Source organism: Rutilus rutilus (assembly GCF_951802725.1).
Source record: "Rutilus rutilus genome assembly, chromosome: 15".
NCBI classification, from domain to species: domain Eukaryota; kingdom Metazoa; phylum Chordata; class Actinopteri; order Cypriniformes; family Leuciscidae; genus Rutilus; species Rutilus rutilus.
In genome coordinates, this window is record NC_140220.1 from 5,331,736 (window position 1) to 5,348,032 (window position 16,297).

The 16,297-nt window shown below is 35.5% G+C and overlaps 2 protein-coding genes across 4 annotated transcripts; both read right to left on the reverse strand.

Moving 5' to 3' along the window:
- Positions 1 to 467: 467 nt before the first annotated feature.
- Positions 468 to 5,008, reverse strand: jdp2b (Jun dimerization protein 2b). 2 transcript variants are annotated; one of them, XM_084433199.1, is made up of 4 exons: positions 4,870 to 5,008; positions 2,851 to 3,053; positions 2,390 to 2,494; positions 468 to 1,170 (listed from the first exon to the last, which is right to left on the reverse strand). In XM_084433199.1, exons 2-4 carry the CDS (start codon positions 3,046 to 3,048, stop codon positions 994 to 996), a joined length of 480 nt encoding a protein of 159 aa, XP_084289325.1. In that variant the 5' UTR covers positions 3,049 to 3,053; positions 4,870 to 5,008; the 3' UTR covers positions 468 to 993. The 2 variants fall into 2 exon arrangements, with proteins under 2 accessions (XP_084289325.1, XP_084289326.1); XM_084433200.1 differs by having other exon boundaries at positions 2,851 to 3,050; positions 4,870 to 4,976.
- Positions 5,009 to 11,433: 6,425 nt separating this feature from the next.
- Positions 11,434 to 16,211, reverse strand: LOC311305457 (protein c-Fos). Of its 2 annotated transcripts, none has more exons than XM_084433197.1 (4): positions 13,946 to 16,211; positions 13,567 to 13,779; positions 12,872 to 12,979; positions 11,434 to 12,782 (listed from the first exon to the last, which is right to left on the reverse strand). In XM_084433197.1, exons 1-4 carry the CDS (start codon positions 14,024 to 14,026, stop codon positions 12,171 to 12,173), a joined length of 1,014 nt encoding a protein of 337 aa, XP_084289323.1. In that variant the 5' UTR covers positions 14,027 to 16,211; the 3' UTR covers positions 11,434 to 12,170. The 2 variants fall into 2 exon arrangements, with proteins under 2 accessions (XP_084289323.1, XP_084289324.1); XM_084433198.1 differs by having other exon boundaries at positions 11,531 to 12,782; positions 13,567 to 13,776.
- Between the last annotated feature and the right edge of the window lie 86 nt (positions 16,212 to 16,297).

The window sequence follows — 16,297 nt, forward strand, 5'->3', positions numbered from 1 at the left end:
CGCTGTGTATGATAGTAGAAAACTATTAAATTGACAACTCTGAAAGGAGAAATAAACAGGATTAATGGGAAACATAGATGTAAGTCAAAGGAAACCTCAGTGGAAATGATCTTGTTTTTGTCATGTTCCTCTGACAACATCTAATTTCCACAGCGTTTTTCTGAAAAACAATGAAAGTGAAAGAGGAAAAAAAAAAAAAAGAAAGAGAGAGAGAAAGGGATGCATGTATGAAATGTACCAAAATTTTAATAATAAAATAATATAAAATCAATCCAACCATCCATTCTCCAAACCGCATATCCTGGTGCCGGAGCTTATTAATGTAATTATAAAATAGAAAAAATAAATTAAGATTTTAAAGATTTTTTTTTTTTTTTTTTAAAGTAAGTACAAATATAATAAGTAAATAAAATGTAATATAAATATTTTAAAATAATAAATCAATCAATAAATACTCGTAAATTGTATTTGAAAAATAGGTTTTATTCCAATGTGCTCTATGTAACATTATTTAGTAACAAAAGTGGCCGTTCAACAGACACTGAGGATAACATGTCATTCACCACGTGATGTGATGGCACAATATAAAAAAAATGGCATATAATAAACAAGAGTATAATATATATACACAATGCAAACAAATGTAAACAGTCCGTCCATGGAGACGCCAGCGTCAGTGAACAGTGGGGTTTAATCAGACAGCGCCACCTGGAGGCTTCTGGGAGAACGGTCACGCTCCAGATCAGATCAACTGACAGATCACGTGTTTCAACAGAACAGACACGGCGTTGAGGATATGTACATGTCATTTACTATAGTCTGTGGGGTCAGAAGTCTGTGAGCTTCCTGGCTGACCGCAGGGACGTTTGTTTAATATCCATACAAATCTGTTCCCTTTCTTTTTTTTTTTTTCTCTTCATGGTGAAATCGACACTGACAATGGTTGGTTCCTTTTAAAAGAAGTCCCAGAGCACAGAGAGTTTGCGGAGCGGTTCAGTCGGACAGCTCGGCTCGCTGCTCGTCACTCTCGGGGCTCTTCACGCTGTCGGTGCGGACGATGCACGTGGGCCGATGGAGGTTGAGCATCACGATGAGCTGCTGTCTCTCTGATTTCAGCTCCTCGATCTGAGACTTCAGCCCCGAGTTCAACATCTCCAACCGCTCCGACTCCTAAGAGGACCGAGAGAAAAGCGTTCGCTTAATTATACTGCCTCACACCACAACACATCTTGATTATAGTGTTCATGTTACTGGTTATTTACAAAGGCTTGGGGAATTCAAGAGACATCTCTGGTATTTACATAATACAAATATTCCATTCATCTCTCAATTGATGTCATAAAAAAATAAACATCATAAAAATGGCAGCATAATAATTAGTATCCATTTTTTTTTATTTTTTTTTTTTTATAAACTGATGTTTTAATTACTTTTTAACCTTCACTAGTTCATTTTTAATTGTTTTATGACGTGGCAAAATATAAAATAAAGTAATATAAAAATGGCATGCATAGAAATTACACAAGTGTCCGATTTTTTTTAAATAAAACATTTTAAATTTAAAAATTAAATTGTTTAATAAAAATTACTTTTTAATTATGTTTTTATCTTCACTAGTTTTTTAAATAGTTCTGCAATGTGACAAATTAATTTTAACAAGCACAAATATTTGATGTAATACCTCAATTAATAATTACAAAATAATAACATCATAAAAAAAGCATTAAAAAATAACATTTTAAATATATTTTTTTAAATAAAACGATGATTTAATGACCTTTTTTTACCTTCACTAGTTCATTTTAAATAGTTTTATGATGTGGCAAAAAAGAAAAGAAAAAATAGAAATTACATATATATATATAAAAATATTTTAAATTCAATTTCTCTTTTTTTTCTTTTTTTAATAAAAATGATTTTACCATCACTAGTAAAATAGTTTAACTAGTTCTAAAAGTCAAATTACTTTTTTAAAAGCACAAAAACTCCATGTTATCTCTCAATTAATAATTACAAAATAATAACATAAAAATGGCATGCATAAAAATGACACCAGTATCATATTTAGAAAAATTAATTAAAAAAGACACTTTAAATATATATATTTAAATAAAATTACAATTTAATGATGTTTTTACCATCACTAGTTCATTTTAAATAGTTCTGCAATGAGACAAATTAATTTTAAAAAGCACAAATATTCCATATAATCCCTCAATATCATATCATAATGTAAAAAAAACAAGATTAATCACCCACTGCGCTACTGTAGTCATTAATAATAGTAACATGTAATATGAGTAACAAAAACACTGTAAAATAAAGTTTTACTCATTTTTCTTTGCCCAAAATGACAAAATCTGAAATATTAATGAATTTTCGCACTCACTTTCTGGAGAAAGTCAGTTCTTTCCTTCTTTCTGTTCCGACAGCGAGCGGCTGCAACTTTATTTTTCTCTCGCCTTCTTTTCTTGCGATCATCGTTGTCACCTTCCTGTGGTCAGAAAGTACACGTGTGTTAGTTGACATATCTGCTTTTAGTGTAAACCGAACCATTATAAATCAACCTATGAGCATTCTCACAAAAAAAAAAAAACGAATAATTGGCAGACATTAACAATGGAGTGTCCACCAGGTGTCGCTCTTGACCAGGGAGTAAAAAAAAACTTCACAGAGGAGCTTCACAAACAACAGAACATCAGTTTCACTTTCTCAAACTATCGCACATACATGTCGTTACCTAAAACCGTCTGAGTTTTTACAACATGCGATTTTGCAATTCTGCAAATGTGAATGCGCAGAACTCGGATGTGATATCTGGAGCTGTTAAATGTGATGTTCGGTTCTCACCTCCTCACCCTGGATGAGGTCGAACGGTCTCTTGGCGTGTCTGTTGAGGATGAGAGGAGACAGAACGGCGCCGAGGCTGTACAGCTCTGCCAGTTTCAGCTGGTCTGTCAGGGTGGTGGAGGGAATGCCAGCCAGAGGACCGACACTGGGAAGAGACCCGGCCGTGACCATCGGATCAGGGATTTGACCAGGCATCATTGCTGCTTCAGAAAGAGAGAGATGTCATTATTTTTGTTGATCGTGCATGAAGTGGCTTTTACAGATACAAGTGCAAATGCATGTGCATTAGGCATTCATTTAAAAAATAAAAATAAATAAAACACACTTTATTTAATTCTATCCACATTTATTTGTATAGCGTTTTTCCACAACGCACGAGTCCACATTACAATTTAGAGTGATCTGTTATCAGACATAACTCTCATGTATTTCAGAATCGTACATGTACAAAATCACAGCTGGCTAAAAATGTATTAATTTAAACGAGAAGAGTTTGTTTCAGCTTTGGAATAAGTTTACGAAGGACTGATAATGTGTGTTTTCAGTGGAAAGTCACAGAGAATAATGAAGTTTCCACAAGAGGAACGTAACACAAGCTCTGTAAATCTGCTGCTTAAGAGAGTTATAGGGAAACTTCAAGATTCCCAAGAGCAAAAACAACACCTACGCATGTTCAAAACCGAGGCTTAAAACAGCTCTTGAATTGTCTGTAAAGGCCATTACAGGATTATGTAACAGTCAGACATGTTTCGCAGCAGCTAACGGCTACTTTCTGCATGCCTCTCAACTAAAACTTTCCTAGCACTGAAAACTAATTGTGTTTGTGCAACGTTTCTGCATGCCTTTTTGGTGATGATGCAAGTCTTTCTGTCTGACTTTTTAGAAGGGAATTATTAAGTGACTCACATAAAAAGGAGATTCGGTAACACTTTACAATATTAGTTAACTAATTTACTTATCATGAACTAAGATTGAACACACTACAGCATAGTCCTAGGTAATATTCATTTCAACATTTGCTAATACATTAATATTAGTTAATATTAGTTGATGCTTTGTGAACTAACAGGAACAGATGTATTTTTAAGAACTAACATTAACAAATGCATTGCTCATTATTAGTCAACAAACGAGACGTTATTGTAAAGTGTTACAACCTGACATTCTTTTCAACAAAGAAAACAATTAGAACAGATTTGCATAAATATATGGAAGTATAATTCAGGTTCTGTAACTGATGACTATGTTTTAAAGAGTTTTAGGTGTTTTGCAGCGGACTTCAATAATCCTATAGTGTGACAAATGAATTTTAAGTACAGATATGACATGTATAAAAACATAAGCGTATGAAAATGTTGTTGCAGAATAGTTTTAGATGGAGTGTTACATTGCAGGACATGTCAGCTACCGATTTAACCATTCATACACGGGGTCTCAAACTTTTCAGGACCCCATCGAGACCCTCAGCCAACCATATTAAAAGCAATATTATCAAAAACTTTCATTAATAACTTTCTATACTGCTTGACAAATCATTAATGTATATAGCGAGAGAGAGAGAGAGAGAAAAAAACATTTTAAATGGATTTATGGATTTAAACGATACAGTCAGTTGAAGTAAATGCTGGGTTGTTTCAACCCATGTTTGGGTCAAATATGGACGAACCCAACCGTTAGGATTAAAATGTAATGTAAAAATGTAAAGCAACGGTTGAGTTTGTCCATATTTGACCGTTGAAACAACCCAACATTTGTACATAATGTACTTTATTGTGCACTAAATAGCCTGGGTGTTTCATAAAAATACATTCTAGACATCAGTGATGCATGAAAATAATTGTATTCTTCTCGAGGTTTTATTTAATCTCATTGTCATTGCACTTAAGTGCAGCAGTTACTAAATACACTCGATCGACCTTTAAAACGCGTCTTATATCTTGTCCAATTCAACTCCGCTCTTCTGTGCACGATTTTGCCACATGTAAATGTACTAAAATAACGTCAGAATAAAGCACTTACTTGTTTTGCTCTGGGAGTTGGCGGTTGCTCGTCCGTTCAGCTCGTTTGTGTGTTTGTGGTTTGTTCTCGTTGCATCAGCGCGTTTATGTATCGCTGCGCGCGGTGGAATGCGGAACTCTCCGTTGAGTGACGCCAGCAGCGTTAGGCCCCGCCCATAGCAACCGAAACAACACAACACAGCAGCGCGCGGGACTCCCTGTGTGTGTGAAGCGGGATATCCCGTCAAAGCATAAACAATTCAACATGATGAGCTCATGTGTTTATCTCTCTACAATTATGAGTTTCAGTAATCAACCCACTAAGTTATTTTGGGCTATTTTCCTATCTGCCTATGTTTATGTTCCTATGTTTGAAAAAAAGAAAGATGTGGGAAATCAATTTGAATTCATTTTATGATAAAATGTGTAATGTTATGTTATGGTAACTTACATTGTTATATTTGTTTCTACGCACTACTGTACTGGTACTGTATTGTCTAAATATTTCAATGTTTTATTATTTATTAAATCGACCCGTTTTGAAAAACTGTTTCCCTTGAAGCCTATGCTATCACAAAACAAACTAACTAACAAAAACCTATTTAAGAAATATACACTAAAGATTGTTTTCTATTAAGGCCCGTTCACACCAAGGACGATAACTTATTATTTTCTGTCCTTCCAAGATACACTGTAAAAAGTGAACAGTTAGATCAACTTAAAAAAATTACTTCAATTGGTAACACCTAAAGAAATTAAGTTTTCTCAACTTAAATTATCACGTTTTATCGTGAAAAACGTGATAATTTAAGTTGAGAAAACGTCATTTCTTTAGGTGTTACCAATTGATTTTTTGTCAATTGATTTTTTTTTTTTTTTTTTAAGTTGATCCAACTGTTCACTTTTTACAGTGTACGCAACTACCACTTTGATGCTTCAAAAAGTTCATAAATAGATCGTAAATCTAATCCATATGAATTGAGGGATTTAGTCCACATTTTCTGAAGAGACAAGATTGCTTTATATGATGAACAGATTGAATTTAGTCATTATTCACATATAAAACATTCATCAATTCACACATCAGTTGTGGTAAACGAAGCTCAATCATGTTTGCTTGACGTGCGAGAACCAATGAGGTTTGTTCTTGTTCGCTGATCAACGTTTGAATAAATCAAATGTGAATAAATGACTGGCAAAATAGTGGTAGTTGCGTAGCTGTCAATGGAGGGACAGAAAGCTCTCAGGTTTCATTAAAAGATCTTCATTTGTGTTCTGAAGATGAACGAAAGTCTTACGGGTTAAAACTATCCCTTTAAAGAGCTTAAGCATTTAAAGCGGTAACGATATTGTGCGCTAGTGTAGAAGCTAAAATGATCATTATCGTTATAGTTATCGTTCTTGGTGTAAATGTGCTAATGTCCATTAGAATACAGTCAGAAAGTCTTTGTATTGTAGGCCTATATATATATAAAAAATGATTCTTATTTTACAGAAACACAGTGCAAGTACACGTTTCCAAGCAGAAAACCTCTCAAAAGTTGATCAAATAACCAATATCTTGTTGAAGATAATGCATGAAGATAAACTACTGTTGACAGTTTGTGGTTATGAAACACATGCAGGTGTGAATTGCAGCTGTGGTTCCTCTGCTATAAAACACCAGTTTGAACTTGAGAGAAACTGAATTTACACACACATACAAAATCACTTTGATGTTAAGCCGGTTAAAAGTAAGTCTCAAAATAATATAACATAGTTAAAAAAGGCAAATAAGGTGAAAAAGGGCAAAACGACTCAGAAAATGGTTTGTTATGAGAAAAGCGGGCACTTTCTGTGATATTTTATTTAATGCAATGACAACTCAGACGTTTTATGTGTGGCTTAAATGTCTAAGTATGAAGATATTTGGGTATTTGAGAGCCAAGAGAAAATACAGACTTTAAAGACATTGATGACACCCATTGACTTCCATAGTTTTTTTTTTTCCTACTATGGAAGTCAATGGCTCCAGTCAAACGTTTGATTACCAACATTCTTTAAAAATGTCTTCTTTTTGTGTTCAACAGAAGAGAGAAACACATATAGGTTGTAACAACATGAGGGAGAGTAAATTATGACAAAATGATCCCTTTAAAACAGCTCCGGTCCGATGCAATCTCCTCCTGGGACCCGGGAATAGACTTTTGTCCACTGTAGTGAATTTCTCTGACATCATACATGTCACATGTCACACCTGGGTGTCCTGTAAAGAGCACATTCAGGACTTTTCAGAGATACCAAATGTTTGGAGGTTTCACCATGAAAACAACTTCTCCTTAGTCTTTAAAAATGTCTGACATTAATTTAGTGATCAAATGTAGGAAATATGATAATATATTGTAATTATAATTTAAATCAGACTACTTTTCAGGAAAATGTTATGGGGTTTCAAATCAAAAAATGACTGTCTGTTACAGAACAGGACGTTGATTTCATACATGTCCACTGTCGAGGACATCAGGACTTAAATCATGTTTATAATGATTATTATAGAGACACAGCAAGAGAATATGGAAATAAATTATGCATCAATATTCCTATGAAATATTAGATATTATTATTAAAATATTGCCAATTATTACTCCAATTAATACACTTCTTTTTTCATTAAATGTTGCTCCAAGAACATATTAATGTGCAAATTAGATACAGTGTATGGATACATTGCATTGAATGGGAATATTAATTTATGGCCATTTTACCCACATATTGCATAAAGTAAAATGGTGTATCAATGCATTCCGTTTTATCCTTCATAACATAGTTGAGAATCATCTTTATATAAATTTTGGTTAAAAAAAAAACCTGAAACCCCAAAATGTATTGGTGATTGAAAAAAAAATCCCATTGTTTTTGCGTATACATATAATTTCATGTCATTTTATTTTTAAACAACTGAGTCCTGATGTCCACTACAGAGGACATAGCATAACGTATGAATAAAATATTATTTTTCAAAAATGTTTTTTTACCATTTGTTTCTTATGCTCTAAACAATGTGATGACATGAAAAACAAAGAATATTTTTCTGGGTCTCAGGAGGATATATCAGCAAGGTTTTGGCAAACTTGTCATTGCAGTTTATGAATTTATAACTGACTTTCTCGCTCCCTTTCCTTAAATTAGTGTTTTACATGTTACTGCAGAAAATGTATTGCCAGAATTTTTTTTAAATTAAATGTTGCTACACTTTTAGAAAAAAAGGTTCAATGGGGTTCTAGCTCAATTCTAAAGAACCTATGTAGTTTCTATAAGGAGAAATGCATTAAATGACTGTGTAATACTTTCATGTTTAATTTTTCTAGTGAACATTCTAGTGATAAAGTATGTGTAAAGTAGGCCTATGTTTTCTAGTGATAAAGTATGTTTATTAAACCAAAATGTATTCATCAAAACTAAATCAATAAAATGATCTCATGATGGGAACCCCTAAAAGATTCTATAAATGATGCGCCTGAAAGAACCCTTTACGATTCTATACAGAAGCTTTTCTTCTAAGAGTGTGAAATTGATCATTTTTATTACACGACCCTCTCAATATTTGACTGGTCAATCATGACATTCTCTGGTCAAATAAACCGTATAACAGACAGCTGTTCTACGTAACTGATTTCATCTCAAATAATAGTCACAATTTCAACAACTTTTATTGTGCAATGATAAGACTACTTGATATCACACCCACAGGCACTTGAGAGGGAAACTCATCTAATAAAAAGGGCGTTTAATGATCATCTCTCGTTTTAATCCACAAGTATGGCTTACATGTATATGAATAAATCCATCCATACATATATTTTGCACTGGCATGCACTGAAATATACAGCCAGACCGCAGACACGATCACCTCTGTGCCTCACCTCTTACACACAGACAAACTTCCTCTTCCACATTTATTCTGCGACAGCATTTTTGTATCATCAGAAGAGTCATCAAGATTCATAAGGCCTGGAATTTTCAGTCTCAAGTTAATTTTAATGCATATGAACGTCAATATGCGGCTCTTTTTAAAGATTCATCACACAAAAGCGCAGGAAAAAGTGCAGAAATATAAACTACCCCAATATTAAGGACAAAAGAGTCAAAATGGCATGAAACGTGACCAGACATGATTTCAGCTCAATTCCTCCTTCAATGGCTGTACATTCATATTCAGATCCTGATGAGCAATGCTGAGTACAACACTTCTGCATTTCAAGATCGTATTAATAAACTCAAGACAATGATAAAGACTGAGCAGCAACCAGACATTGTTCCAAACACAAGTCCATTTCCGACCGTGGAAATATGATATAATTGGAAAGACACGAACACAAATCAATTATGGCCAATGCACATTTATTCACTATCCACACACTTAAACAGGAGATAATGCTGCAGTATCAGTAATAGTGCTTTCATATTGCTTATTTGCAAAAGATTATTTCCTACAGAGCAAATATGGTGGGTTTATAATGCCTTTGCAGTCCTGAAAAAGTTGCTTTTTGCATGCTTTGAGTTTCTCTCAACATTTCATTTAACCAGGACAAAAGCCTTGTGTATTGTTTGTATTACATCACTAGTTAACATCAGGATTTAAATATGAACTCCACTGACATCTAAAAATTTGTAAGTCAAATGTAAGGGAAGTAAGTATTAAAACCAAAACCTAATTCAAGCTGTTTGTGAACATCTGACGCACCAGACATCCGGCTGGCTATAAACTTCACTGTATGCTGAAAACTAAATCATGCACAAAAAAAAAAAAAGTCCAGCAGGACATCATTTTATTTCGGCCGGTTGAATCATTAGCGGTCCCACATGTTGACTAATCCACAGCTGAACCTGAATAGACTGATCGCACTGTCTATCAGGCCAAATAACTCATATCTATTTCCCTTTTTATCCTTTTATATTCGAACAAAGTGGCTTACCTTAAATGTTTATATTGTGTTTGTGCCAAGAACACTTTGTAATGTGGGCTGTCTTCCAAGAGTGGCATGATCTGTGCTTCTCTCTGAGGTGTGTGTGTGTGGGGGGAAAGAGAGTTTCACTGACGCATGTTATAAAATATGCAATTATTGAATAGGCTATTAATAATCAATGATTTAATGATTATTTGAAAATAATAAAGAATCCTTCAGGATATATATATATATATATATATAGGCCTATAGGCAACACTTTACAATAAGGTCTCATTTGTTAACATTAGTTAATGTATTAACTAACATGAATTAACAGTGAACAACATTTATTAATATTTTTTATTGTGATTAAAAATACAGCTGTTCATATAGTTCACTGGATATTAACTAATGTTAACAAATACAACTTGATTTTAAGAATGTATGAGCAAATGTTGAAATTACTATTAACTAAGATTAATATATGCTGTAGATGTCTTGTTCATTTTTAGTTGATATTAACTTGCTGTTAACATATGAAACCTAAGAACATTTTAAAATGTGTGATGTAACTTTGTCAAATCTGTGACACTGACCAAGTGAATTTTCACTCAAATTGTTGAGGACAAAAATATAATAATGTAAATACTATTAAACTGCAAAATTGAATGCAAAACATGAGCGTTTTTACTGATGGCCTTGGACTTTTTATGGAAACTTGTTTCTGCCACGGAATAAAATAGACTTTTTATCTTAAAAATGTGCCTTCTCGCAATTCTGACTTTATAACTCTCAAATATGAGCTTATTTCACGCAATTGCGAGGAGGGAAAAGTCGCAATTACCTTTTTTTATTTTGTATTCAGTGGCAGAAACAAGCTTCCATAACTTTTGGACCTCACTGTAAACTGCAGGTAACTAAACACAAAGGCATGCGTTTCTACAATTAACGTAGTGTTTAGAAATCGTTCTTAATTTAAAAGCATATGCGTTTAACAGCTTAACTGTAGACTACGCAGTGTTTAGCATTGCAAGTAAAGTTAGAGGGTTTAAAGACACACACAATGATTTAATTTATACAATTTTGCAATGGGGAAGTGTCCCTTTTATTCGAACAGGCTTTTTCGCGTTATATATGAAACCATTAAATGTTCAAACTCTACGCTAGATACCAAAAGCAACTCCGGCGAAACGTTTTCGATGCAAAACAGTTCCCGTATCCTACCGAGAGCTTCTCTCAGTCTCCGCTCCTCTCTCTACTAGATCTTCCGGGAAAACCTTCATTGGTGAAACAGGACTCTACTGTTTCTATAGTGACAGAACAACAGCTCATTTTCATTACCAAATATGGACACGGAAGTAGAACCACGAGAGAGAAAAAACTGCGTGGCGTGCAGATACGCAGTGACGTCAGACGCTTTACGTTGCGTCCCAGGCGTAGCGAGAACGTTCCGACCGACCGTGACAACAACCTACAACCTCTGTATCGACAAATCTCTGCGGGTGGATCTCGTTGCACAGAAACCTTAGAAAGAAATGGATCGCGAAACTCGGCGAAAGGATCGTGTGCATACCTCTACATGATAGAGACGGATGAATGTTAATTCTTTTTCGAAACGATTTTCCTCGCAGACATTGCATGTAAATGAAAGAATGTGCTTTTTTTCTAACCCAAAAGAGAAGCCTCACTCTGATAAATGAATAATAATAAAAACATCTACACGTTTCCTAATTGTAATATCAATTCTGTGTTTATTAGAAACATGCCAGACAACAGAAAAGGAAGCAGGAAGAACAAATAAAAATGCATAATGAATTATTTATTTTTTTGCCACCATGGTCAGAATTACATTTTTTGACAATACCAAAAAACAGTTAGTCACAGACTTGGGCACGGTGTAACAGACTGCACTGTACATCACCACATCAACTGATACAGTTACATGTACCTACTGGTACAAAAGTGCATGAAAGCATGTCTTTCACAGGATGAACAACATACTCAACAATGTCAACATCTGGAAGAAACAAACAGTGACTTCACTGGATGTAAAGATCACATTACATCTACTGCACAGCATCCACTATATATTTTTGTAAATGTTGAACATGTCAGACTCATTTATGAAAGCATTTTGCCGAGGGGTTTTCGGTTCATCAACAGAATATTTCACACCCTTTCTTCCTCAGAATATTTTACTCTTAAAAATAAAGGTTCTTTATATGGTTCCATCGAGAACCTTTAACATCCACGGAACCTTTCAATTGCACACAAAGTTCTTTAGATCGTTCACGTTCTACACACTCTTTGGGGAACTAAAAAAGTTCAGTTATGGCATCACTGGGAAAACCACCTTTTGGAACCTTTATTTTTAAGAGAGATGTGCCCAGAACCTTCATAAAGTCTTCAAGATTTCTTTGGCCGCATTAGGTTTGCCCTCTTTGCCAGTGTCATGCTTCTCCTCATCTGCGTCGTTGAAGCTGAAGACGGGCACGGCGTTGTTGCTGCTACAGGTCGGGCTGCATGCAGGCGAGCTGAGAGGTTCTAACCCTCCACCCATTGACATGTACAGGGTTTCCCATTCACTCAGGCCCAGAGAGCTAGTGAGGTCGATATCTGGCACTAACAGATCCATGTCATCGCCGCTGTCCATCACGTTGCTAATGTCTTCCATGGACACATCCCTCATGTCGATGTACGGTTCCACCTCAGCGGCGCCCAGTTCGGCACTGGAGCACAGAAGGACGTCCGAGTCCCCGGAGATGGCAGTGCTGGTGGGGTCGAGCTGCTGAGGGGAGCCGGGCACCTGTTCTGGGGGTGCGGTGGGACCTTGAGCGTGCTCGTCCTGGGCTTGGGTTTGTTCCTCGGTCTCCGCCTCCCTCTCCTCCGCGAGTTTACAGTGGGGTTTGTGAGCAGAAAGGATGAGTTCGAGTCGTTCTTTCTCCTTTAACAGATTGGCGATCTCAGACTGCAGAGCTGCTTTGTCCTCCTCGAGACTGTCGGTTTCCTGGACGTACGCAGATTATAGTCATATCGTGCACAAAGTCATGTTTTTGGACGAATAAGAGTGTAGATTATGGGGATTTGTAAACTTACAGCTTGGAGACTGTTGGTTAGTTCTTGCCTACGATTTCGACACTTGGCGGCTGCGAGTTTATTCCTCTCTCTTCTGATCCTCTTCCTCTCCTCTTCCTCTGGAGAAAGCTGAAATGAAGAAACACATGCGCTTATATATATATATGTGTGTGTGTGTATCATCGCTAAATGCATATTGTAAATTAGTGACTATATTTATTTATCTGTGGTTGATATAAACATAATTGAGTGACAGCTAATGTACAAAACATTACTTAAATTCATGCATATATTAAACAAGTTTTACCTCAAATTTACTACACTCTTAAAAAATAAAGGTTCCAATAGCAGGGTTTTGCAGCGATGGCAAATAATATTCAATTTTAGGAACCTTTAAGAGAACAATTCGTAAAAAAAAAAAAAATTTCTCTTAGTGTTCTCATTCCATCTGAATGACATTTTTCACTATAAAGAATCTTATGTGCAATGGAAAGGTTCCGTGGATTTTAAAGGTTCTTCATGAAGATGCCAGTAAAAAATCTTTATTTTTAAGTAAATTTTTATAAATTTAAAACAGGGAACGGATGTAAATACATGTTGAAGTGCTTTCTACAGTCAGTTGAATGTGGAATTCTCCAGAAAGCCCATGCATTAAACACATATCATATATATAACTAAGCTTAGCGGTAATAGTTAAAAAACAAACATGTATTTACCTGATCTTTCACCCCCTTTCTCCGACCAGTAAAGGTCTTTCGAGCTGGTTTGGCATCTGTGGAGTGAGATGAGCTCTGTGGTTTCTCGTGTCTGCAGGGTGACACTGAAGAGATGTCAGTCGACAGGACCATCCACTTGAGATCTGGAGCTGAAGCTACAGCAGTGACCGTTGGAACAAAGGGAGCATCAGCATCCTTCAGAATACCTGTCTTCTGAGAAGGATCATGAAAATGTGTTCAATATGTATTGTTCATAGCAAAACTGCATTTCATTCAAATATTGGTTCTATTCAAGAAATATCAGATGATCACAAAAGCATACATCAGTAATCACATAGTCCATTTAGATTACATTCTAGGTAAACATGCAATTGATTACCTGCGTATCCTTCATCTCAGCAGCTGATGTGTGCAGCAGCTGTTCTGCAGACACCTGAGAAACACTCGCGGTTTTAGGCATCACTTCTGCCAGATCGTTTCAGGAGATGCTGGGAACCAGATCAATATGTGACTAATGTCAACAAATGCTACTCTGCAGGGTTTTGTTTTTTTTATATTAAAAAAAAAATCTAGATTGAGGTTACTACGCTAGGAGGCACCAGCCATCCGCGCTGCTTGTCTTTATAGTGAGGCAGATTTTTATGAATGAAATCTGTGAGACTGTACCACTGCTCCGGAGGGGAGACAGTTAAGCACGAGCCAAATATATATACGGCATTTCATAAATATCCCTGGCACAAAATGGTGCTCATTTTAACTCAATATTTTATGCATTCACTTAAAGTGTCTAATACGTAAACTTAGGTTATTTTAGTCAAGTTATAGGCTAACGCTGCAGCTTTCACATGAATGAACAAGATACGTCATTTTACGTGCCTAGTTTGCAGTCTGTCTTTTGCATCCCTCTGTGAGGTTGCGATTTACGATTAATATCTTAGAAATATGGTTCATCTACAGGTGCGTGATTGTCTCACGAGGAATATTATTATGCATTTGCCATTATCAAAGTCTGCAAAATGACAAGAATTAAACAACTGAAATAACTGGTGCGATAATTCAACCGCGCCCTTTCTATTAAAAACTGTGATTTTTCGTATCCCTTGTCAATTAGAATGATGGATCTCCCACTCAAAGCGCTCCAGCAACAACCCTGTCGCTAATGTGAGCAGCCAATCAGAGAGCAGCGTGTCATGACCATATTTGGCACATCCGGTGTGGAGCCTCTAGCTGCAGCGTTACTGCGGCACAGCCTATTTTTATCATATCACATTTAATTCAGTGACATTCTTATGACGACATATTCGCCAAGCACCCAAAATATCTAAGAATTTTTTCATGAAAGTTGGCTATTTCATAACTGTCTGCTGACAGATATGATTATGTCTACTACGAAGGATCTGCACAAACAATACATCAAAGGCTTTCTATGCTTTAATGAACACTTGAACTGGAAGAAAACGCCGTTGTTCTTCTCCATAACCTGTGTGAAAATCTCTATTCATAGCTCAGATGAGGTAACCCTGCTCTCGGAGGGCGCGTGACTGGGGCCTCCCTTCTGTCCACAGTCCAAGAGTTTCCCGGCAGATCCGCCCCTGGTTTCTGATCTGTGAGGCTCATGAAAGGAACAGCTATAGGGTCATTACACAATATAAACAGCATTCAACAAAGTAAATCTATCGCCAACATTTTTAAAAGTATTATTTTTAAATGAATAATTGAATAAGAATATTATTTTGAAAATAAATTCCAGCAACTATATTATTATTTTTATTCTTTCCCTGTGAGTATGGCCTGTCCTCAGTCCTGCATAATGACGTCCTCGTCTTTAGAATATTCTTCAAGGACATTTAAGTGTTTTCTTTTTCCCCAGCACATTTTCTTATGTGTTTGTCACAAGATGATCTTAAATAATCACTGCATGTTTTGTACAGTAAATAATTGATTATTTTAATACCAGATATGTGTAAAGATATCAGCAATAAAGTGTCTAAAAACACATTGTGGTCTCATGACCTTACGCACAAGGCTATAGCATTTATATAGAAAGGCTAAATAAAATAAACTGTAAAACCTTGTTAAAGGCGTAGTTACATAAACATATGTGAAGATTAAAAAAAATCAGGTTGAGACGGCACATTCTTACTTTAAAAATAACCACATTTTCTAAATGCAAAGGTATATGACCCTGGAGCCAGTACAATAACGGCATCTTTATAAATGCATAAATAAATCTAAATAAATGCATCTTTCCAGTAAAATAAAGGTTGTATTTTTGTTTTTCAAATAAATATATTTATTTACTGTTAATATTGATAGAAGACTTTCGTTGCTGAAAGGCGAAACTTCAGTGAACTTCATTTGCAGAGGCTCGGCTCGGGTGACAGTGACGTCAGTGGGAGGGGCGTTGCTTAGACAACGAGGAAGTTCAAACAAAACACGAACGCAGAAGTGGAGCAGCATGATGACATCACATGGGAACGCTGATAGAGCTGTTTTCGTTTGTTAATCAATAAACTACCGTCAGTCATGTTTACGGTAGCCAATGGCAGAACATTAATAAAACAAGACTAAACACGAGCAATTTATAAGCAATCCAAACATTAGAAATTGAGTGGCCTCATTGCTTTTATTTTAAACACAATATAGAATACATTAATAATAATAATAATAATAATAATAATATATATTTTTAAATAATAATAATAATAGTAACAACATATAACGTAGCCTA